The sequence below is a fragment of the Lynx rufus genome, unplaced genomic scaffold, assembly GCF_022079265.1.
Source record: "Lynx rufus isolate CCGP_SWC_20201006 ecotype Redwood Valley unplaced genomic scaffold, mLynRuf1.p SCAF_2, whole genome shotgun sequence".
NCBI classification, from domain to species: domain Eukaryota; kingdom Metazoa; phylum Chordata; class Mammalia; order Carnivora; family Felidae; genus Lynx; species Lynx rufus.
In genome coordinates this window covers 11869556-11895413 of record NW_025814834.1, presented here as the reverse complement: position 1 = coordinate 11895413, position 25858 = coordinate 11869556, and the positions used below count along the sequence as shown (strand labels likewise).

Genomic DNA, 25858 nt, shown 5'->3' with positions numbered 1-25858 from the left:
GCCACGAGCATGGCCTCCAGTTGTGGGTCCTGATCTGTGAATTAGTTTTATCAGATAATAGCACACGCATAAGGTTGGAGAGCCGTACTTCCAAAGACGAACTGGTAATATGTGTGTGTAATTTTGGCCAGTGATTTGACTTTTCTTTTTGACCTCTATTTTAGAAAAACCAGCAATCAATAGAAAGTGAGTGTTTCTATTGAAGTCATTAAAACAATAGCTAAGATTTAAGGAGTGTTGACTGTGTGCTTGGCATTAGTTTAAGCACTTTGATGTTTTAAGTCATTTAATCTTTACGTTTAGCCATTATTACTACCACTCCATTTTACGTAGTGGGAAGCTAAGGCTTGGTTTAGCTGCCTTGCATAAAGTCACACAGCACACGGCTGAAGCCAGTCAGTGGGACCAATTTAGACTGGAGTGTGTGCTCTCAAACCTCAAGACACCCTGAAAACACGCAGCTTGGAGGATATGATAACTGGGTCTGGGGAAATCCTATTGACAGTTGTGGGCCATCCATTCAGAGAGCATTGTGGGACATCAGTGTTGTGGTCAGGGAGCCTGCCGATGAGGAGCCTGGTGGAGACCTGGGCTGGCAGTTGAGGAGGAATTGAATGGGTTGGGAGGAGTAGAAGGAAATGTGTTGAGGAGCAGGGAGTGATGCTAGGAGGGCCCTTCCTACATCCCCTTCATCCATTCTGACAGACTTCTAGCTGTCAGGACCTGCTAGGACTCAAACACTAGCCTCTGAGTGTTTTCTCTGGCCCCTGACACTTGCTTTGCCTGGTATCATGAGCCACAAGTGACAGTGAGGTAAGGCAGACTCTCAGCCCTTTGGGCGATAGCACTGGGGCATATCTACGCTAGCTCCCAGACTTCCCAGTGAGATTAAGCCCCAGGCACCCATCGTGATGGCTGGCTTGATAATGCACACAGCTTTGGCTGCTTTGCCTTCCCTGGTTTGCTTCTCTACTGGCCTCCTGGTCAGTTGCCTCCCAAATGAATTATCATAAATCCCAAACGTGTGGCTTCCCAAATAAATTACTTGCACAGAGACCTTTGTCTCAGTGTCTGCTTCTGGGGGAAGCCCAAACAATGTATAATAATACCAGAACAAGTTGTTACAGTCATCAAGAGAATTCTAATTAAATCCTCATACCAACCCATTTTATAGATGGGAAAACTGAGGCATGGATTGGTGTGGTACTTTGCTCAAGGGAATAACACAGGTAATAAACAGACCAGATGGGTGATCTGATCCAAGGCAGCCGTCGTAACCTCTGCTTGTGCTGAGCAAAGACCTAGAGGTAGGCATGACCTGATCAGACAGCTAGGCATAGGAGAGTAACAGAAGTTACTCAGAGTTTTAAGTACTCAGAGTTTTAAGTTTCATAATCCCAAGGGCTTCAAGGGAGCGTCTTGGCAGGGGTCTCTTGTTCTGCCATTACAAAGCTGCACAAAGGGTTTCTTTCTTTTAGACGTCGCTTGGGTTGGATTTATGAGCTCAGAATGCCCCTCATCTGGATTTTTGCACGTTGATGTTTTCCCCAGAGTTGGGGAGGTACGGAGAGAAACGAGGCCTGGTTGCCCTTCTGAGGGACCACCATCTGGGGCTTGCACATGGATGTGTTTGATTGTGGGCAGTTTATCGCAGAGAGGACCTTTACACCACCCCCCTTTCCCAATGATCTTATCCCTGAGAAATTCAAGGCAAGGTGACTTAAGACGCTCTGTGTCTGTTTATGATTTTCCAAATGGCCCTCCCTTGATTCCAGTGAAAATGTTTGAAAGCCACCCAGCAAATGGGCAACAGTAAATGAGTAAAAATATTTGTGTGCACAGAAAGACTCCTGCTGGGGCACCTGGGTGGTTCAGTTGGTTGAGGTCCGACTCTTGATTTCAGGTCACGATCCCAGCCAGAGTTGTGGGATTGAGCCCCACGTCGGGCTCTGTGTCGAGTGTGGAGACTGCTTAAGATTCTTTCTCTCTCTCCCTCTGCCTCTCTCCCCTGCTGGCACTCTTCTTTGTCTTTCTCTAAAATAAAAAAATAAATAAATAAGGAGGACACCTGCTTACTGTAGAGTCATATAGTCAGACTCTTCTGGTGACCATGACAGAATGAAAACTGGATCATTCTGTAGAGCTGTTTTATGTTTCTGTAAATCTGTATCCTTAATCACCCTGTGGAGTGAAGCACTGTTACCTCTCTCGTTTTGTTCAGAGCAGCTTCCTGACTTGTTTGAAGCAAACAGTTGTGTGCACTTTGTCTTTTTCTTTCTCTGAGCCTGATAACTCTGCCTCGCCTGTGGTAGATGGTCAGTGTGTTGTTTGTTGACTGATCACATGGGTGACCTGGTTAAAAGGTAGCTAGCCCCTTCCAGGGTGCCTGGGTGGCTCCGTCAGTTGAGCGTCCGACGTCAGCTCAGGTCACGGTCTCAGGGTTCATGAGTTGGAGCCCCGCATCAGCCTCTTTGCTGTCAGCCCGGGGCCTGCTTTGGATCCTCTGTCCCCCTTGCTCTCTGCCCATCCCCCATCCGTGTTCATGCGCACATGTGCGTGCCCTCGCTCGCGCTTTCTCAAAAGTAAATGAACATTTAAAACAATTAGCCTCTTCCAGGCTAGGATGCAGTTAAACTTTCTTCTCCCAGGCGGGATTGATCGATTTCTCTCTGATCGTGTGCCTCTCTGTGTCTCTTTCTTCATCTGCCTCAGTCTCCGTGTTTGGTGCGTGTGTTTGGAGAGAACCGTTCAGTCTTAAGACTGGACTCAGACTTTCGGAGCTTTGTGTGCCCCAAAGCAACTTGATGATCCAGCTCAGCCTAATGAGATGGATGTTCTTGGACGTTCAGGGCCCCAAAGCTAGGAGCAGACGTGGGATGAGTAGAACCAGGACCGTGGGCGGAAGCAGGAGTGGACGTGTTACCTCGCCGGGAAGGGTTTCTCTGGTTCATTTTCATCCTCTTCATGCTTTTTACCTAAGGTTTTCAAATTGCCAGGGGAATCCCCAACATATTGCTCGTCACTAGCAAGGCCTTGTCTTTTGCTTTCACTTTGACAAAGTCCTTCGTCCCTGGGAGCGTATTATGAATCTTAATTTCCTCCACTCCGCGTAAATAAACTGACACACCTAGCTCTTCTGTTATCATTGTTGTTGAAACTAATTGAGAGCGTTTCCTAAATCTGTAATTCCTTTCCTGAGTCTCTTGCCTGTGTGTGAAACCAGCTCATTGTCCCCCCAAGCCAGAGACTTTTCCAGAGGTTTGCTAACATGGGGCCCCATTATAGAGCCAGAGAAGACGATGATCTTGAGCCCCAGCTTCCTAGAAGGGCGTGGCCCAGTTCTGGAGCCCCCGCCCAACTACTGCTTCAACAGCACATCTCTGCCCAAGATCACTGAGTCGGATGGGACAGTGGAGGAGTGGCAGACTGTGGTAGACAATGAGGGCAGGACAGAGACCCGGTCGCCCAGCAAGATGATCCAGAATCACCCGACACCTTCCGCCCCCTGTGAAGCTGTTTCCGTCCTCAGCCAGTCCTCAGGGAAGTAGAAAACCTTGGTTTTTGTTGTGGTGGTGTTGGTGGCTTTTTGTTTTCTTGTTTTATCTTTTACTTCTTAGGCCTTTCTATCCTCCTCCTTAATGACTGGGCCAGGATGGAAGCTGAAGTCTTCTGTCTAACCTTGTGTACCTCTTAGGTGAAATCGACCAAACCTTTGTGAACCTTATCACCCCCTGAATATTGTTAAGACTCCATAGGATAGAACAGATTATCAGGTCCTGACTTGACAGTTTCTTTTGGTGATTCTATTTATTGCCGTGGGGCATGTATTTCTGTGGCTCAGGGTAGATAATTGCATCATTTGAAATTACTTTCCGATATTTAATTTCAACTTCTCTTTTCATGGCTACTACCTTAGTTCTGCCTCAGTTATTTTTGTGTGTGCAAAATAAATTTTATTAAAATGTCTGCGTGCAGCAGCTCCAGAAACTCTGATGGCTCTAGAATTTCTATATCTAAGGGTCTCAGAAGGAGGGATCTGGTTGGAAGTGGAGGGGGCGCAGGGTTGGGAGCCAGTAGCCAGGGGATGCCTTAAAGCTGTGTTTGCATGGCAAGCATGCTCTTTTAATTAGATTGTATGTTAATTTGGATTATTTGGGGGGATGATCATGAAGATTAACAGCCCTCTCCCCCAGTGGGCACCATCTGCATATTTCTGAACTGTATAAGTCTTACCCATTTTTTTGCGCAATCTTGCGAACATAACCCTTCTACCCTCAGCAACCAGAGTTGTTTATGTCTCAGAATTTCTTCACATTGGTTTGCTTTCTAGGAATTTTACTTTAAGATACCTGTTTACTTCTTTTGAGCTGTTAAAAATGTAATTCTCTCTTAGTAATAATTTTTGTAAATAGACATTCTATTTCAGTAACCCTCATTATTGTTGAAAGCACTATCTAACTTCAAATGTATGGCTCTTCCTTTTCTCTCTTGGTGAGATCTTTTTGTAAAAAGAAGCCCTTTGCTAAATGGTTAAGTAATGAAACCTTCACACTTATAATCACTTTTTTTTTTCTCATTATTGCTTAAGTTAGATCTAATAAAAATGTACACCGTATAAGTAGGGATTGAACTAAAAATGCAAAATTGTCTTCTTTTAGTACTTAAAAAAAAAAGTCTCTCAAACTTGAGTTTACCCTCCAAGGAGCATTTACGTGGAAGAAAAGTAGCTGGCATTGGAAGGGTTCCTAGTCTAGTGAGTTATGTTAAAAGATACTGGGTGTGAAGCAGAACTTTGAACGACTTCCTGCACTGCATCTAGATCACAGCCTGGAATTTCCAAAGCTTTTTATTTAACCACTTACAGACATTCGAGGCATTTGTTATACGCGGTGGATGCGCAGACTTTGGGAGGGCTTCTCATAGGAACAGGCCGGGGCACCAAGGTTTGCAGTGGTGACAGACGCAGATTAAGGGGCTTGCCAGATAAGCGGTACCATCTGGTGGGAGGAGCTGGATTTGAGTCCCAAGAATCCAGTTTATGAGCATTGCCATCTTGGTTTATCTGTACAGGAAAAACGGAATTTCTTTCTGTTTCATGGTTTCACACCGGAACTGCTGAAAGGATTTCTAGTAAACTGGGACAGTTGTGTTTGGAATGATCAGATTTAAAAACTAAGCTAGGGGATGTGTGTGAAATGCACTTTGTGACCTCTGGTGGTGAGAGCACCCCGCGTGACTTTCCATGTGTGGAGATGGTCACTTACTAAGCACCTTGGACAGAGAAACCCAGGGCTGCGGGGTGAACATCCCCTGAAAGGGCAGAATCTCCATGGAGCTACTCCTCACATGGGCAGCTCTGTAGAGTATGCTGCAGAATAGGCAGCAGGATGGTCAGGTGATTTTCCTGGCAAGTGCTTGGGTAGACCAGTTAGTCAATAAACATGGAACTAAGTTTGTCTTCAGACTATTGTGAGAATTACATGAAGCAAATTACACATAACTACTTTGAAAACTGTAAATGTGTGAGATACTAGTTATTGGGGAAGTATGTAAATATTATAAGACTTTGAATCCTAGGCTGAAATGCTTGAAGTTGGTCAGATGATGATGGTAAAAATGTAATACCTGCTAACACTGGTATGTTTATTATGTGTGCCTATTATGTTTCAGGCTTTGTCCTGCATGGTTTATGGACATTAGCAAGTCTATGAGGCAAGTCTTAGTAGTATTTTGTATGCATTTTATAAATGAGGGAACTTAGGCGCAGACTGAGAATTTGAACAAGATCATAAAATTCCAATCAGTTGAGTCAGGATTTGAACCCAGACCATTAGGCTTCAGAGTCCATTTTATTAACTATGATACTCTTCAGTCTTAGGATGATGTAGTAGAGAACATGATGGATTGGGGGCAGGGAATAACATGATAAGACTGGATTTTCAGTAAATCTAGTCAGTCATTATATAAGTGAATCAGGGGAAGAGTGCCCAGTGAGAAGGGCTTGACTTTTGGTCAGGTCTGTTACCACATAGTATATGCCTTTATTAATGGTTCCTCACTTGTCTGGAATATTCTATTGCTTCTTGTGTTATTCTAGTGGTCTTCAATCCCATCCCCCTCAGGGATCAGGGATTCTGCCTTCCACTTTAATGATATTGATACTTAAGGCAGGCTAGTATAAACAACAGTTGGGCATTATCTCATTAAGATGTGAGCAATCTTATATTTGTTTTCATTTGGAGAGATGGTAGATGGGGAAAAAGAGGGAGGAGGAGATCTTGTGTCATAAAAACCCAATGTCTGGTAGCTTAAAATGAAAACAATTCAGCCAGTTGGCATTTGGGTTGTAGAGAACTAGGTAAGACAATTTCTCAGGTGGTTGTAAAGATGGAGCATATGAGGTTGGAGAACCATGGAATAAATGGAGGTCTCAGAAGCCCTCAAAAGAGGAATTGTGCTTTCAATTCCCAGTTTTTTCTGGAACAGAGACCAAGTTGTAGGTGTTTCCATGAATGAAACTTAATTACTGAGAGCGTCACATGTTCATGACTAGATCCCCGTTACCTTCTTAATATAATTTGATTTCAGTGTTCATTTTTTATTCATGAAGTCAGTTTTCATTCACTTGACTGTTTTCATCTCTTTGGATTGCTCTGGCTTTAATATGAAACAAGAGGGGCGCCTGGGTGGCTCAGTCGGCTAAGCATCCAACTCTTGACTTCAGCTCACCATTTGTGAGATCAAGCCCCACATTAGGCTCTCTGCTGACAATGCAGAGCCTACTTGGGGTTCTCTGTCTCTCCCTCTCTTTCTGCCCTTCCCCTATTTGTGCGTGCCCCCCCCCTCAAAATAAATAAACGTGAAATTTTTTTTTAAAAATAAGAAAATAGAGAATCCTACTCTGATTCTTTGGTCTGATTTATTGTGACTCAGGAAGCCAGTTAACAGATACAGGTGGCCGGAAAAATTTGTCATTTATATTCCACTTGTCATTAAACAATTATGGTACTATAAGAAAGATTCTACCCTGTACCCCCAAGACTCCCCATTTACTGATCAGCTCAGGTAGATGATTATTCTGGTAAATTGAATACAGTGTAAGGTGTGAAAGCCATACCATCTGCTATTACATTTAATATTTAAATATTAAGTTAATTTTTTTTTCCTAATGTTTATTTATTTTTGAGTGAGACAGAGCACGAGAAGGGGAGAGGCAGAGAGAGAGAGAGGGAGACACAGAATCTGAAGCAGGCTCCAGGCTCTGAGCTGTCAGCACAGAGCCTGATATGGGGCTTGAACCCACGAAGTGTGAGACCATGACCTGAGCTGAAGTCAGAAGCTCAGCCAACTAAACCATCCAAGAGCCCCTAAGTATTAAGTTTTAAAAGCATAATTTACATGTTATTCATGCGACTGTGTATTGCATTTAAAAACCATATATTGCCTCTAAGCTGTATAGGCTTTTTGAAATGTATTCATATATTTGGAAAGAGGAAACAAATTACTTTGCAAGCATTTAGTTAATAAATTCTTGTCTTTCACTAAATGCAAATACATGTTACACTATACCATTCTCTTATTTTCAAAAATGTTTTGGAAATGTGCATTTTGTAATTTGGTTCTCTTGGGACCTAAGGAAGCTAATACCTTTTAGGGAAAATAAAATTATGCTAATTATGAAGTTTTATTGGATGACCAAAGAATTTTATTATTTTGTGCCAGACTAAAATGTTACCATCGATTGGCCTTCTAGGAAGAAGTAGAGAAAATAATTTCTTATGTTTGGATTAGAAAAGCCATGAATGATAGGATTCCTGAGAGGCTTCGAGGGGTGAGAAGAAATGGTTTAGTTCAGTTCATTCCTAGAGAAAGTAGATTGTACTAAAACCAAATAAGAAAAAAATGCATTGTGTTTTGTGTATATTTTGACCAGCTTAGTGTGGTATTTATGATGCACTAATTTGTTGTCCAGCTCTTGTAATTTAAAAAGCAGAGGAAGTGCTTATGTTTAACATAATCTGCTATTTCCATAACAGTTTTGCTTCGTTTGAAGCAATAAAACATACTAACAGTTTTGCAATATTTATTGTCACATGAGTGCCTGAGCCAGGCCCCTGCTAGTGAAGTACAGTCAGTCACATTCACTCTCAACACGATACATCCAGGGGGACCACGGTGCTAAAATCTTGGCATTGTAGGGGCGCCTGGGTGGCTCAGTCAGTTGGGCATCTGACTTTGGCTCAGGTCATGATCTCACAGTTCAGGAGTTTGAGCCCTGCGTGGGGCTCTGTGCTGACAGCTCAGAGCCTGGAGACTGCTTCTGATTCTGTGTCCCCACTGGCGCTCTGTCGCTCCCTGTCTCAAAAATAAAAACATTAAAAAAATATGTATATATTTTTTAATCCTGGCAGTGTAACCAAAACAATTTCTTTGTGGTTCCATCTTTCTTTCTGAAGCTTTCTTTTGACCTGAGGTTGTTAAACTGTTTCTTGGAGGGAGAGAGAGGTGTGGAGAGGAAGAAAGAAAGAGAGGAGAGAGGGAGAGAGGGAAGGGGGGAGAGGGCGTGAGCTTGTCTGTATGGTTATGTGTGCCTATCAACATGTGTTTATATTACGTTTTAAGCAATGAAAATTTAGGCATTTGCTCAATGTCCTTAGTCATTAGGGAAGTCTAAGTCAGTGCCACCTCACACTCTCTCAGATGGCTGTAGTGAGAAAGGTGGATAAAAACAAGTATGGTTGAGAACGTGGAGAAATTGGAACCCTCATACGCTGCTGGAGGGAATGTAAAATGGTACAGAAATGTGGAAAACAGTTTACCAGTTCCTCAAAAAGTTACACATAGAGCTACCATGTGACCCAGCAATTCCACCCCTAGGTATATATCTAAGTGAACTGAAAACATGTGTGCCTACCAAAAAAAAAAAAAAGAAAAAAAAGACACATGAACATTCGTAGCAGCATTAATCCTCAGAGTCAAGAAGCGGACACAACCCAAATGTCCATCAGCTGTCAGTGGATCAGCACTGTTACCGCCAGATGCCAAATTGGGAATATAATTTCTAACTGCTGTTTATTCTTGCAGCTTCAGGGTTCTGAATTCTTCTAGAACATTTTAACTGAAAATTGAGACCTATACCACCGTAGTAAATGGTAATGATGAAATACTTTCTGCTTTGTAAGTAGAATTGAAAATCACTGTAATTAGTTTTTCCCCTTTTTATAAAACCCCTCTCTCTGCCCCTTGAGACACATTGGTTTCCCAAGTGACGAATTCACTTTCTTTTGTTTGTTCTAGCCACTTAGTTTTTCTTATTACATACCTGTTTAATATTTAATTTCTCATTAAAAGTAAATATGGCTAATTTTCCTTTCAGTATTCCAAGAAGCCCTCCATTTCTCTCCGTCACAACTTTGATATAGTGCTGTCTAGTGTGTACGACTACATAATTCAAATGCCGTTTTTTTAATCAAATAGTCCTGGCAAAACAACCTATTAATACGTTTTAAATGGATCAGAGGCTTATTTCTATAAAGTTAAGATAAAAGCTGTAAACACTGTTCTGGAGCTAAAATGTAAATGGATTCATATGCATAGTTCTGTGGGGAAGGTGGTTCCAGTTTGTAGGAAAAATACTTAGAAATGAACCGATTATAGCCTTTTCAGTCAGTCTTGCTTATTGCATATGGAGTCCTTGGGCACATAACTGATTAAGCACTAACTCTATGCCAGTCACTGTGCTAGACTCTGGGTATTTGGTGGTGATCAGAACAGATAAGGTAATTCTGCCCTTGGCCATTTCTGCTGCAACCGTGGAGCTCCTGGTATGGGAGCACAGTGACTGGGGAAGAGACCAGAGAGGTGGGCGGGGTCCTATGTCACAGCACGTGGTTGTGGTTAGGCGTTTGGACTTTATTCTGACTTTCATGAGAAGCCATTGCGGGGGAATCCAACTTCGGTTTTATAGGGATTACTGTGGGTGGTGGTGGAAAAGAGTTGGTGGGTATGAGGATAAGCAGAGAACCCAGTTAGGGAGTTTGTTGTAATCCAGGCAAGGTATGATTGTGGTTTAGATCAGACTAGGGCTCAAGAGCTAGAAAGAAGTAGATTGACACCCACTGTGGAAGAATTAACTATGTGGGGTGGATGGGATGTGGGGGTCGGGGATTGATGGGGGCGAAGGCAGGTCAAGGATGTTTCCTACATCTCTGACTTGAACAGCTGGGGAGCGGGAAATTCTGTGTCTGGAGATGATGAATATGGAAGCAGAATTAGAAGGGATGATCCAGTGTTCAGCAGGGGGGCAGGTTGACCATGTAGGGAAGGACGGGTTTGAGGTGGGGGGAGTGCAGGGACTAACCTGCTCTTCCTTGGGCTGTGGTAACTGCTTTATGGTCTGGGTACAAGTTAGAATAAATCAATCACTTCCCAAACCAAACACGCTGAACTGGTTTCCAGCTTGTAGACGAGTCACTGTAACCCATCATGCCTCTGTGGTCTGTTATAGTTCTCAGTCTGAAGATTTTTATGTATTAGATGAGCAGGAGAAAACAACATTCATTTATGGTCAGTGCTCACTTACTGTGATCTCTTCCCTTTGGTATTCCTAGAACTGTGCCTGCCTGGCCCACAAGGTCAGGTTATAGATTTGATCTTCACATGGACCATGTGGATTTTCTGTTACCATGTTACAGGCTGCATCCCTTACTTCGTAAGGCTGACTCGATAGCTTTATGCGGAAGGAAAGTGGGCCATAGAGTTGGTATGAAATATGCCCATTTATCTTTGCTACATAAAACCCCTGACTTCTAATTCTACCCACACGGGTATTCTAGAGGCCTTTATTTGGAAATGTGGGACTCAAATATATATTCTGCACATCTCACATCGGCTATGGTTATAATCTGCCTTCACATTAAGTATACGTTTGTTGCGGGTGTGAACCACACCATTTTAGTCATCCTTTGACTTTCTACAGCCAATATTTTTATTTCTTTCAGCAAATAGAAACGGATTATGTAGAGGCTGAGATTATAAGTGTTGCGTCCTTTGCTGTACCTCTACTGCCTGGCATAGAGACGGGCATGCTTTTGGCACTTGATGTTTATTAAATCAATGAGGGACAGAAGAAATGGCTAAGTAGACATTTTGTGAGAAGGAGGGGTAATTCAGTTTTCAGAAACCAAGAGATCAGACAGGCTGTATTCTTCCTGTAAGATTATGGTCCTGAAACGTACTGAAAAATCCAGGCTTCAGAATATAAATTTAGGGAATCAAAATGACAGAAAGGATTTTAGAAACCATCAGAGTGGAGTTCCATGAGCATGTGCAAAAGAGAGCAAGGATAGAGGAAAAGGGAAAAGCAGAGGAAAGGGGATTGGAAGGAGGGGTGGCAGTACAGGAGAGCACAGTGTCCAGGAGGCAGGAGGCGTCACCAGCTGGAGATGGTGGTGAGAAGGGACACGGATGGAAAGGGACCTTTGGATTTGGGCAGAAGTCAAGCAAGTGTAATATGAGCCTGAGTGCACAGTGTGATATGAGATTGGGGAAATTCCATTGTCTTTTTGTTCATATTCCTCATCACTAATGATTCCAGTCAAGGAGTCAAGGGGGGGAATTTTCTTTCTTTTTTTAAAATTTTTATTCTTTATTTTTATTTTTCTAATATTTATTCTTTATTTTATTTTTATTTTTTATACTATTATTAATTTTTTTTTTTTTTTTTTTGACTGAGAGAAAGAGAGCAGGGGAGGGGCAGAGAGAGAAGGGGACAGAGGATCCACAGTGGGCCTGGTGCTGACAGCAGAGAGCCTGATGCAGGGCTCGAACTCATGAACCATGAGATCATAACCTGAGTCAAAGTTGGATGCCTAACCAACTGAGCCACCCAGGCGCCCCATGGGGGAATTTTTCTTAAGCAAAGACATAATTAGTTTTGATTTCCTCCTGTGCACAACCTGGCATCATAGGGCACTCTTTATATTGAGATTGAAGGGTTCGTTTTGTGATTTCTTATAAGCCGATTACTTAATGTTTAAGGCTGTATTTTTCCATTGCTCCTTTTATAGGTATTGAGGTTTGATATTAAAATTATTTAGGGAATGTTGCAAAAAAAAGTCACAGTAGTTGGAGATTTGAAAGTCGACTTGAATGTCAATGTGAAAAATATAGACTGTTTCTCTAAAATAACCCGGGAGCTGATCTTCAGTTGAAATTTTATTAAGTTCTGTAGTTCATGAGAATGGTATTGAACTATGTTAATAAGCCCATAGCAATAAAGAACCTTGGGTTGTGCTAATAATGCGGGTATACACATACACACATGCATGCACACAAGCGTAATTTTTTCTGGGTCATTTCCTAGAATCCATATGGGAGGAGGATAGGGAGTACATTTGCACCTTATTAAGATGCTACAATTTGCAAAACTTGCCCACATAAGTGGGCTTACCTTACAGTAATAAAAAAATGTGTCTACTGTGTATTCGACATCTGCTGCTTTCCAGACGTATTACAGTAATCCTGGGAGGGAGGTATTATCATTCCTAATTTAAAGTGAAGAAAGTAAAGTTCAGAGAGTTTTAAAGTAATTTGCTCTAGGTCACAAAGCTTATAAAGTAGAATTGTACCCGTTTTTAGCCCGAAGCCCATGTACCTTCCAACGTTCTGTCTGAATGAGAATCTTTAGGGTATCAGAGTAAGTCATGTATTTGGTTGGGAGCCCAAGAACCTCCATAGAGTAAAAACCACTAGATGAGAACTTTTGCAGCATCCTGGCCCCAACCTGCCTATTTACCCTTATCTGCAACTGACATTTTTCTTCTTTCTTCCTGTTATGATGGACGAGGCTGTTCCCTCCAAGGACTTAAGTTCTTATCTTTTGCGTCTTTAGTCTGTGGCTCTTTCTTTACTAACTTCTTCCCGTAAGCCTAAGCTAGTCCCTCACCAAAGGAAATCCCTTCAGTATTGGTGAGTAATTGCTGTGTAACATACCAGTCTAACACTTGGTGAAGTTACAGTATGATTTATTTAGCTCATTGTTCTGTGGGTCAGCAAATTAGGCCGGGCTGTGCTGGATTCACGTCTTGTCTGTGGTCAGCTGCTGGTCAGCTAGACAGCTTTGCTTCAGGGGCATTAGCTGGCTAGTGGTCAGGGCCATAAGGGTGTCTGGAGCTTGTGTCTTCCCTCATCCAGCAGGCTAGCCCAGACTTGGCCACTTGGTTGCTTCAGGGGGGTTCAAGAGAAAGCAGAAGCCTGTCAGTCATCTCGAGGGCTACATTCAGAATTAGTGTCCTTTTGTTTGCGATCTACCAGCCAGAGGAAGTCACAACACCAGCCCAGGTTCAGGGGGTGGAGACGTAGTGCTGAACTTGGTGCTCTGTCTTGTTGCTACCTCTATTTTACTCCGTTAAGACCACAGTCCTGTTACCACCTCGAGTTTGGGCTTCCTCTATCACTGAGCTTAACATATAGTATGGCAGTTGTTGGCTTACTTCTTAGTAGAAGGTGACCTCCTTAAAGACAGTGACCATTTGAATCTAGGATTTGGCACATAGCAAGAAACTTTAAAAAAGCAGAAGTTTTTGTGAAGATAAAGCATCCTAGCAGTTGATAACTGACAATATGGAGTAGGAGATAGTAAATGATTGCATGTTAAAACCTGCCGGTGGAAGTTTAAAAACTTTGGGGCTAAATAAATAAATAAGTAAATAAATAAAAAATAAAAACTTTCGGGCAGACTTTATTGAATATATCAAAATTGAATATTTCTTTAAAAAAATTAAGGTGGTAAAGAATCTTGCTCAGCATTCTGAGTAGAAATCGTTATTAAATATTTACATACTATCTTTTAGGATTTTTTTTATTAGGTTGCAAGTTTATTTATAAGGAAGACAAGTCATATTTTCATGGCATATTTGTCACAGAAAGCATACCCATCCATTAACTGGTCCATTGGGATTTGGGTGAAATGTTCTGTTTTAGAATGTAAGATGAGGGAGGACATCAGCTAGCATCCTGGATGTTGGTCTGGAAGACATTGATAATAAATGTTTCTGTCAGACAGGAGGTGTGAGATATATATGCATATACACACACACACACACACACACACATATATGTATATTTATACATATACATATATATATATACACATATGTACGTATATGTATATATAACGTAAGCTCATCTTCAAATGAGTATGTCTTATTGGCGCATTAAGTCTTAATTAGTGGATTTTCATGTGCATTTTATTTTATGTTTTAGGTTCAGCTCCCTGTATATCTTCCCAGATGCCTAAAACCTGACCACATTTTCCCATCACTGGGTTGATATCTAACCATGCAGCGGAGATCAAGAGGAATTAATACTGGACTTATTCTGCTCCTTTCTCAAATCTTCCATGTTGGGGTCAACAATATTCCACCTGTCACCCTAGCAACTTTGGCTGTCAACATCTGGTTCTTCTTGAGTCCTCTGAAGCCATTGTTGGGCTCCTGCCTTAGCGTGGAGACGTGTTACCAGCAGAAAGACTGGCAGCGCCTACTGCTTTCTCCTTTTCACCATGCAGACGATTGGCATTTGTATTTCAATATGGCATCCATGCTATGGAAAGGAATCAATCTGGAAAGGAGACTGGGAAGTAAATGGTTTTCCTATGTCATCGTCACATTCTCGCTACTCACTGGGGTGGTGTACCTGTTGTTGGAATTTGCTCTTGCAGAATTTATGAATGAACCTGGCTTCAGAAGGAACTGTGCTGTAGGTTTCTCAGGTAAGGCAGATAGATTTCTAAAGGAGCATGCATGAAGACAGAGAGGTGTGGCTGTTGCCATTTTATGAAATGTGGGTCCCTATTTGGCGAGGGAACTGAATTCTGAGTGGCTAAAGATTGCCGGGGCTTGGATTTTGGAGAGAAGGATGATTACAGCACAGGAGGGACATAGATCTTGCTCTTAATCTATGTTAATCATTCACTGATTAACTGCCTCATTCACTCTTGGACAATTTGTTTGGACCAGGGTCTGCTCGAAGGTAGTTTTGTTAGGAGATGTAGTTCTAGAAACATGTACTTGCTCCATCATGGTGGGGCCAAGGAGAGACCCGCTGGTGTATCTGTGATAAGGAGTTCTCTAAAACATTGAGTATGCCTCTCAATGACTTCATTAAAATGCACCACACCCTACCATGACATGCGTGCCATGTTTTAACAACTATGATAGTCACTCTATATGTATCTCATAGGACTGAAATTGCCATTGGGGCTTAAAGTAGGTGTTCTAAGAATTAGAATGCGAAGGGGAGGAGGGAAAGAGTCCTGCAACAGAAGGAAATCTAACTCTTTTCTCTACCCTCCCTGCCGTCCATCCCCCTTCCCTCTAAGATACATCCTCATGCAACCAGTTGTGGGAGAAGAAAGGAAACATGTCCTGCCCTCAACACATCTTTCCATAGAGGTTCAAAATATACACATTACTGCTATTTTTTTTATTGAGTTGAAAAATCACATAGCTTAAAATTAACGATTCTGAAGTGAACAATTCAGTGGCATTTAGTACCATTTCAGGTATTTTATTCCCATTTTATGGGTTATATATTTTCTAGCATGCTGAAAGTCACCACGACCTTCTGTGTTAAGAAACATCAGAAGAACAATTGCCTTGAACATTTTGAACATTGTCTTTCTACCAAAAGCTGGGTTGACTTGTAAAGAATAGAGTGTGTTTCAAAGCAAGAAGTTGGATATAGTCAAATAATCATTTTTACATTCAGTTCATTTTCTTTGTAAATGTTGATTGTCTCCACATTTGGATTGTTGATATTTGTGTGCTCTTTATTCTCTTCTAGGAGTTTTGTTTGCTTTGAAAGTTCTTAACAACCATTATTGCCCTGGAGGCTTTGCCAACGTTTTGGGCTTTCCTGTACCCAACAGATTTGCTTGTTGGGCAGAACTTGTGGCTATTCATTTCATCTCGCCAGGGTAAGTGTTTATTCTCAGAGTATACAAATGAAGAACCTGATGTTCCATGGAGAAAGAATTGCAATAATAATGAGGTAACCAGTGGTTTCTTTACAGCAAAGTTGATTCTTTAAGGGCAGCGTTGAGCTGACTCATTTTCACATCAGACATTCCTGAGTTTGAGTCCCGTCCACTATGAGTCCTGTGACTTTTGGTAAACTTGTCCTATCTGAGTTTCAGTTTCCTTGCCCTGGAAGTAAGAATAAGAGAACCTGATATACAGATTGGAAGGATCAACATTAATGTGCATTGATTCTAATAATAGTAATGCAAAAAGGCACATAGAGACCAAATAATTATAAAGATAAAAATCACAAGATGTGTTGGTTCAGTTGGTCCACAAGATGTGTTAAGCCATTTTTCTTGTGAAGTGCCTTGGTAATAGAACTCTTAAAACAAAACAAAACAAAACAAATAGTCCTTACTCACAACTTCTTGGTACTAGAACTCTTTAAACGAAAGACTTTACTCACAACTTTACTCAGTATATAAAATGGATCAACTGTGAATGGTTTAGGGTTGAGAGGAAGCACGGGGCCCATTCCTTTTGCTTTACCCCCGTGTTGCTGTGGTTGCCTTAGACGTACCTCCATAGCACCTGAGGGCTCCAAGGAATACAGTTTAAGAACCGCTGATTAAGATGCATCCTTTCCTTTTCAGATGAGGACAAGAAAAGTCAGGAGGTTAAGGTGCTTTTTAAAACAGCTCATGGTAGACACTAGCATAATAAGAATTAGGACCTCCCGACTCTTGGTCTGGTGATCCTGCCTGGGGTGCTGCGCGTTCCCACTTTGGTTCCTTTCCCTGTTTTTGCTTAGAAAAAGGAGGGTGAGGGGCACCTGGGTGGCTCAGTCAGTTAAGCATCTGACTTGGTTTCGGCTCGGGTCTTGAACTCACATTTTGTGAGACAGTGTGGAGCTTGCTTGGGATTCTCTCTCTCTCTGCCCCTCTCCCACTCCAGCTCTGTCCCTCTCTCTCAAAATACATAAAGAAACTTAAAAAAAAAAAAAAGGAGAAAGGAGGGTGAATTGTGTTATTCTCCCACATCTTCCACCAGTTTCACTTCTCTTCATCTATATATGCTATTGGAAGCACATGGGGTTTTTTTGCTTATTTTTACCGTGGGGACCTGGATGCTGTTTGGAGAAGGGGGAAATTCAGGAAGATTCAGGAAGAAGTGAGGAGGATTTTTTTTTTTCTCTCCTTTTCTTTTCAGACAGGGGTCTTATTTTGCTTTTGGTTCGTGTGGCCGTGTTGGGTGTTGTACTTTATCTGGGAATTTTCTCTGTGGGCTGTGCGTCAGCCCCGTAACCTGAAGTTCCTTCTTTCATGCTAATTTTCCATCGTGGGCAACCATTGCCAGCTGGTCCGTAAAAGGCAGCGATGTGACCACTGAGCACCATTCATTTGCAACTGTATTGTTACCTCGTGACAGTTCCATGAAGAAAGCCTAACAAAATCTTCAAAGTTTTCTTTGAAAAGGGGTCCAGTAATGTCTGTCCCTTATCTGAACAGCCCGCTCGCTCTATACCTTGTCACTCACAGCTCCCTGACTTGCTTGATGTGACTTGGTCCTCTGTGTAGAGGAGAGACTGTTGTTTGTGACCACAACACCCAACATTCATATTGAAATTACTCCCTCTGATACTTGAACTTTTATTCTATGATGGATCCATTGAATAGCAGTGCCTTTAATATTCTCATGCAACCATTTCTGAAGACTTCTCAATCATCATGCACTTTATTTTTTTTTTAGGGTCCCCCCTCCCTTTCCATGGAAAAGGCATGGTTCCATTTTTAGGTAACATGCTTATTCTGCACGGAGGGACCCAATATTCTGAGCCTGGGAATTAGATGACATTTTCCTATCTTTGAAGCTGGAAAGAATAAATCTTTTTGGTTTTTAAGATTTGACTACTTTGAATGATAAACTTACTTCTGATGCCCAAGCATCTGCTTATGCCGGTGTCTAAATAAAGACCCAGCTAAACACTGGTCCAGGAAACTAAGAAGCGAGTGCTTCTTTGAGATGGGTCTTGGAAGAATGGAAGAAACCAGAGCTCTCTTGGCTCTACATTGTTATTCTCCTAGTGGTTGTCAATTAGAATTTGCACTGGGAAAACACTGTAAATCTTTAGAACAAAGCCTGCTTTATTGTCAGACTTAATGAGCTGCCCTCTGGGGAGAAAAAAAAATCTGCCAAGCAAACATTTGGTGGACCTCTGTGTTTTATGAAAGCCACGGAATTAGTAATTTCCCCCAGTTACAGCGTGTTATGGAGGGAAGCCACTCCAAACACCCAGCCATTAGGCACTGTGAGGGGTTGGGCTTGACCAGCGGATTGAAGTAATAGCACTCATTTGCTGGTGCCTTTGCTTTTCACAGTACTTGCTTGTACCTTGTTTCCATGACTGCTTTGCCTCACATGGTCTTTTCATTTCCTTGCGTGGCCTGGGACCCTGCTAGGTGACTGTGTTTGAAGAAGTGTCCCTGCTCTGGAGGTGACACAGCAGGGAAGTGCGCAGACTCCTTGAGGAGGTTGCCTCCTTGTAGACTGGGCTCTTGCCCCTTCCCACCTGCCACCCCCTCCACCTTCTGTCGATGGAAGAAAGGGGGTCTGATGCCAAGCGTTACCTCTGACCTCTGCAGTTTCTCACGATGAGCCTGAGGCTATTTAGTCCAAACACTGAAGCTCCAGAGAAACGAACGTTACCCCTTGTAAGACAGCCACTCAGTGACCGTGCTAGAGGACAGTGGTCATGTGTGAATGACCTGGGCCGACATAACTAGCTATGCGACCTCAGGTGAATCATGTGGCCTCTCTGAGCCTCATTTTCCTCATCTGTCCATTGGGAATATTACTTGCTTTCTCTGTTTCCTAAGTCTGTTTTAAGCAGGCAGAGAGATAATCTATGTGAAAGTCTTTATAAGTTATAAAAGGATTTAACATTTTTTTTATGACATCAGTCGCTGGAAGGGTGCAATGGCCCTGAAAGGAATCATACTTGAAATCTTTTTCTTCCTAAAGATGAGTAAAATAAGTCAAACAAAATTTTGTTTGCTTCAATTCCGTCTGTCCCCTACCTCTTGTTCCTACCTGACTTTTCCTGCCAGAATGGCAGTTAGCAATCTAAAAATTCCCATGGGCTCCTCATAAACACAAATTAAGCAGGTCATGACTGCATTTGGACCCTAGGAGATTTTTTAGTACAATATGGCAGTTCTGAAACATTAGCCCCTAGACTTTGGGTACTGCTTCATTGTTAATGGTTGATGAGAATAATTACTTTGCCTCCACGAAAAACTTCTTGCTTAGATTGAGAGAAAAAAGATTTAATACATTTTTTACTTGTTCCAGTTTAATTGTAAAAAGTTTCAAACGCAAAGTTGCTAACCCATTTGAAAGTAAGTTGCAAACATCAGAGTAACTTCATCCTTAAAAACGTCAACGTGCGTCTCCTAAAAAAATCTGTTCCTTTATATAACCACATTACTCTTGTCATATTGAAGAAAATCAACAGTAATTCCCCAATGTTGTCTAATAATTAGTTTATATTCCAATATTCACCAGTTTTCAAGTGTCTTTTGTAATTGCTGTGGGTTTTTTTGGGGGTGGTTGGGGTGGGTGGAGTGGAGATAAAAGATGACTAGGATATGGTTAAGGCTCACACATTTGTTTATGACATTTCTTTGTTCCCTTTTACTCTAAAGATGTCCTTCTACTTTTTATTTTTCTAGGACATTGAGAAGTAACTATCATGGAAAAATTGTGAAGAGACTAGTGAAGGTTTTGTAGACTGTTTCAAGTTCTAGATTTCTCTGCGTGTTTACTTGTAGGGTTATATAATTGCTTCCTCTAGCCCCTCTGCATTTCTGTGAACTGGAAGTTAGGTGCAAATGTTTTTACATTCAGCTTAAACTGGGCTGTTGGCAAGAATACTTCATAGGCGTGATGCCGTAAGGCTGTGTAATATCTTCTTGCATCATGACAGGAAGGACATAATGCCTGATTGTCCCGCCATTAGGAATTCCAAGTTCAATCGATTAATTAAGGTAGTCTCCATTGTAAGGATACGTCTATCCTTTCGCAATTGGAAAGCTAACTGTGAGGTGATAATTGGATATCATGCAGATAACTTGTTAATAACCTTCTACCTTATGGTTTAGTATATGCCAATGAGGACCCTTGTCTGAATTGGCAATTTCAGGGGGAGCTGTAAAGAGTGGTTTTCAGATTCTGTCATTCCTTCTACATTTATTAGGTGGGGTTGACCCCCAGTTAGACCGAAGGCAAGGGGTTGAAGATGAGTGTTCTGTCTAGGGCAGATCTTAGTTTTGTGAGTTTGAGCTATTCAGTTTTGTGGGTTCTTTTTAAGAAAAAAAAATACAAACTTGGAAACAAAAGTAAAAATTTTAAATGAGAAACCAAAGCACAACAATTTACAAATTTTAAAGAGCTAACAAATACTATAAACATTATAAAACCCATAAAAGTAATATAATACTCTGTTAACTCCCTGGCATGCCTCTATAATATTTTCCCCCCAGGTTTGGCTGTGTGCTTTTGATCTCTTGTTCATATGACAGTAATTTGGCAATAGCATTTCTGTAGAGGGAATAGCATGTGCATCAAAATTAATTTTTTATTGAAAGTTGAGGAGAGTTTCTTTACAACTCATGTAGATTTTTAGCACTGTTTTCTGATTCGGAGAAACCTCCATCGAAGTGTTTTTACATATAAGCTGTAAAATTTCAGACCTCTGCCAAGTGTCCCTGTGCAGCGACCAATCTCAAATGTACTTTGAACGATTTGAGTGTCGTCAAGGATCTTTAGTGGCAGGGTGGGAGATTCACGTTTTCCTCAGGGGTGCCACTACTTTGTGCCCAGTCAGCAAGAAACTTAAGTATCGATGCTCTTTTAGGATTCACTTCCCTTCATTCATTGGATTACCAGAACTCTAAGAATCTATTTATTACTTTTCTTTACAGCTTCTGATATGATTTGAAAATATTTTTGAGAGCTACAAACCCAGGAATTCTGAATACAGTTGATTTTGCAGGATTCTTGGAAAGGAAAAGTCGAATGGATGGCACATTTGTAATCGTATCCACTGTGCTGCTGAGTAGATTCTTCTGTTTCATGGCTGTTTTCACTCTGTTTTAGTGGGAACCGAATTCCCCCATTTATGGTTTTACACGCTCCGTGATTGGGAGAACTTTCCAGACCCTGGGCACTGACACCAGCATGATGCTGGCTGTCCCAGAGCACTTGAAAGTGCCGTGGAACTTGTGCCTCTCTGCCTCCTGTCACAGTTCAGGTTGAAGATGCAGAGTACAGGGGCACCTGAGTGGCTCCGTCAGTTAAGTGTCCGACTTTGGCTCAGGTCATGATCTCGTGTTTCATGAGTTCAAGCCCCACATCGGGCTTGCTACTGTTAGCCTGTCAGGGAAGAACCCGCTTTGGATCTTCTGTCTCCCTCTCTGTGCCTCTCTCCCCCACGTGCACTCTCCCCCAGATAAAGAAATCTTTAAAAAAGAAAAAAGACACAGAGTAGGCATTAGGAGGATTTTCTGAAGCCCTTTGTACACTGCCCTGACTAGCAGGGACTTAACTCTGCCCTGAACTGACCATCAACCATGTAAATAAATCCCACTGAATCCAAACTAGATGTAAGTTCAACTCCACTTCCCTTTAGCCGAATCCCCAAAATGTCTATGGCCACGCTAATGCCACCTGACATGGGGGGATGTGTGACAGCAGAAGTTGGCGTGCGTAGGGGTAGCGGTTTTAGCCAATGTGGTTCAGTTTCCCACTTTCACAAGTTTTACAAAAACCTACGAGCCCATGGGTACATTGCTGGGACCTCTGCCATGCTCTGAAGGATCCCTGGCAAGTGAGGGACCTGTTGCTCCATGAGCTTCTTGGCAAATTCACCTGTGGGTTCTGAGAGGGTTGTCCCAGTAATGCCTGTGGGGAAGGGAAGGGAACTAGAGAGGCCTGTACGTGGTGGGCAAATGGAGGGGGGAGGGTGGGTAGGACATAGGAGGTTTTGTTGAGGTTGAAAACGCAGAGAGCTTTGAGAATAGGAACTGGTAGTCAGAAGACAGGGTGTTGGAGGTTTTACTCATGAGCATGTCTGTGTAGGTGTGACATTGGGGAATGGTGGCAGAGATAGTCATTGGGGTCAAAGAGGCAAAGAGGTGACTTTAAGGTTAAGGTGTTGGGTGGATTATCTACATGGGTGGTGAAATCACCCAGAAAAATCGTAGGAAGTAGAGTAGAGATGAAGGGAGTGAAATTATTCCGGAGTCCTCCATGGATGTCAGGAAATGATCCTAGAGACAGATAGCAGACAGCATCTGTATTAGTTTCTTATCGCTGTTACAACAAATTACCATGAATGTGGTGGCTCATAATGGTGGAAATTTATGCTTTCATGATTTCTGAAGTTAAATGGCCGAAATCAGTACCACTGGGCTGAAATCAAGGTGTTGGCAGAGCTGTGTGTTCTCTGAAGGCTCTGGAGGAAATCCATCCCTCACCTCTTTCAGGTTCTGATGGCGCCCAGCATTCCTTGGCTTATGGGCGTGTCACCCAAAAGCCACCAAAATCACGTTGCCTTTTCCTCTTCTACCTGTGTCAAATTTCCCTCTGCCTCCATAAAGACACGGGGATTACATTTAGGAATCATCCTGACATGGCAGGATAATCACTCCATCCCAAGGTCTTTGACTTGATCACACTTGCAAAGTCCTTGCCATATAGGTAACATTCACTAGTTCCCGAGATTAGGACATGGATGTACTTTGGGGAATCATCATTTGGCCCACCATACCCCAAAGACAGGTAGAAGGGGTGAAAACTCAGACTCAAAATACCGACCACGTGTGCCTGGGCTTTTGGGAGTGCTGCTCTCTTCCCTCTCTTTGGCATGCCCTTTAGTCTTTTCTCCTTGTCAACTCGTGGTTATCATTCAAAACCCAAATCAAATAATAACCTGTTTCTCTGCTGCTTTCCCTGATTTCTCCAGACAGAGTTAATTATTTCCTTGTTTTTGTTTCAATAGTGTTTATAGATTTCTCTACCTTAAACACTGTCTCCATTAGAGTTTATCCTTTTTTTTTTCCCCACTGCTTCTCTAGGGTAGGAGCTTCTTGAGACTAAGGACTTTTTCTTATTCATCTCTGTGTCTTTATCATCTGCCTGACACATAGTGGGCACTAAGTAAATATTTTTGGTTGAATGAACTTAGGTTCATTGTGGATGGACATCATCCCAATCCATGAAGGAACTGAATAGAACAACAAGATGGAGGGAGGTTGAATTCTTTACTTTCTCTCTGCCCGTTTGGCTGAGACTTTGGCCGTCTCTTGCCCTTGGGCTGGGGCTTGTGCCATTGGTGCCCCTGGTCCTCAGGCCTTCAGATTTGGACTGGAATTTACACCATTGGCTTCCCTGCATCTCCAGCCTGCGAGTGGCAGATCATAGGACTCCTTAGCTCCCGAGAGCCAACTCCTTATAATAAATTTATATATAAATTACGTGTAAATATAAATACATAAAGTATTTTATCAGATAGCTAAATAAATGATATGTCCATCCATCCTATTGGTTCTGTTCTCTGGAGAACCATAATGCAATCACTGAAGAGACCTGTAGTTTCTGTGGTTGCTTTTGGTCTGAAATCTTCTGATGGATTCCTTTATGACCTCCGTTAAATATTTCAATTTTACTTCTTTCTTTTTTTTTTTTTCATTTATAAGGCAGGCCAATATCTCATTGTTTTAGAACTTGTTATCTCCTTCAGCTATAAGGAGGGAGTAATGTTGAGCATTAAGTAATGTTGAGTGTCTTAAGTAAAAACAGAATGTTTGTGTCTCTTGTGTCTTTGCTGTTGGGGTTCTCGTTAGATATTGACTTGAATCAGTATTCTATTCCTTGCTTCCCTGCCCCTGGCCTCCAGCAACTTCACGGTTTAGTGAAACACATACCACCAACTAACTGAAACAAAACAGAGGCAAAGATTTTAGTTCAATAAAAGCAAAGGAACAAAAAACAAAGATAATTAACTCTGATTTGAGAAGTTAGGAGACTTCACAGAGGAAGGTGGAGGGTATATATGCCTTGAGTGTTGGGAGATAATAGGTAGACTACTCTTTGCAGTGGGAACAGAAAGAACAAAATCCAGGAAGCATGACACGTTCAGGAATTAGCAAAGAATCTGCCCACAAATACTGGGAGATAAAGCTAGCAGTGTTCCCCCACATGTGCCCTTCAAAACACCAGTTCCTGAGACGTCCCTGCCACAACGTTCCCTGGTCAGTAAACTCGGCCCATGTGTGTTCTTTTTCCAATCCAGCGGTTACAGGACACGCGAACACCTGAAAGGTTCAGGAAATTACTTCAGAAAGCAAGAAATCAGGGCAACCAATTAGTTTCCCGTTTATTTGATGATGGCACTCTGGTTTATTGCTAGCATGAAGCAGTCTCTACAGAACAAATGTTCTTCAGGGTACTTTTCACGAACACTCTGGATGAGGCCCCTCCGTAGAGAGCCTTGGTAGGTTAATGAATTCTGACCTTGCTTCTTAGGTAGAAGACTTTGGTTTCTGAGGAGCAACAGCCATGAACTGACCTCTGATTTTAGATTTGGTGGCAAGAATCTAGTTAAATGTTGACCTACACTAGACAAGAAACTGAAGACCGGAAATAGTGCAATGGCTGAGAGAAAGGAAAAGGAGGGAACATATGGAAGAGAGGTTCCTGAGGCCAATTTGGTAGTCCATGGAGCATAATAATAATGACTTTTCTTTAGGGGGACTTCTTACCTGCCAAGCGCCATTGTAAGCTCTGTATTATCTCTTGTCTTCTTTACACATACTTTGTGAGGGAGGAATAATTACTTCTCTCACGAGATGAGGAAACTGAGGCATAAAAAATTTGAAATCCCTTATTAAAGCTAGACAGATACCAGCTAGTAAATTGGATAGCCAGTATTTAAGCTTCAGCAATCGGATCTGTGAATTCATCCTCTAAACCAGTGGTTCTTATACTTTTTGGTCATAGGACCAATTTAGAATCCTAAAAATTGTTGAGGACCCAAAAAAGCTTTGGTTTTTGTCAATTTATCAGTCTTGAGTGTATTGGAAATATGAGACTCTTTTTAAAAATCAACGTTCATGATAATTAACTTAAAATCATAACCTTACTAATAATAACTCATTTAAAATAATCATAGTAAGCCTAACCCAATACGTATCCACATAAATAGTATTCTTATGGAAAATAAGTATATTTTCCATACCAAGAAAGGGGCAATGAACGGCAATAAACATTTTTGCAAAACTCACTGATGATCAGCTTATAAGAAAAAAGCATCTGACCCCTGTATTTGCTTCCCCAATTAATCTGTTGAGGCATATCATTTTGGTGAAAAACAATTTGGCCTGACACAGACGTGTCCTTGGGAAGATTAGGAGGGAGCATTTTAATAGCCTTTTCAGATAATTGTGGGTATTCTTCTTTGTACCCACAGTTGGCAAGCAGTACTTTCTTAAAGGTCAGTTCTACTATGGAATCTGAAACCATATCCGTGAACCCTGCCATACTCTGTTATGTGAAGGTCCACTGGCCTGTCTTAAACTTTGAACAGATCTTCTACCCACATATGATTTTTCTAAGATCCTGCATTGGTCATTTGGAAATATTGGCTTGCCGACTATGCAGACCTTGTAAACATTGACGAATTTAATTAGACAGTATCAGAATACCCCATTTGTCAGTATCACCACTGATTTTACCAGAAGTCTTTCAAGCATTGGGAAGCTTTCATGGTGTCA

General features: G+C 41.8%; 1 protein-coding gene across 8 annotated transcripts in view; it reads left to right on the top strand.

Annotated features, from left to right (window-relative positions):
* Positions 1-25858, top strand: part of RHBDD1 (rhomboid domain containing 1) — a 140036-nt gene that overhangs the window by 12763 nt on the left and 101415 nt on the right. For 7 of the 8 annotated variants that reach the window (XR_006962799.1, XM_047084172.1, XM_047084170.1 and 4 more), the window contains 2 exons: positions 14266-14773; positions 15847-15979. Coding sequence is in view for 7 of the 8 variants with exons in the window: in XM_047084172.1 (XP_046940128.1) it covers positions 14341-14773; positions 15847-15979 (566 nt within the window). In the remaining variant the exon portion in view is untranslated. Of the gene's footprint in view, positions 1-8358; positions 9153-14265; positions 14774-15846; positions 15980-25858 lie in introns of those variants that run through there. The other variant, XM_047084171.1, reaches the window with a different exon arrangement.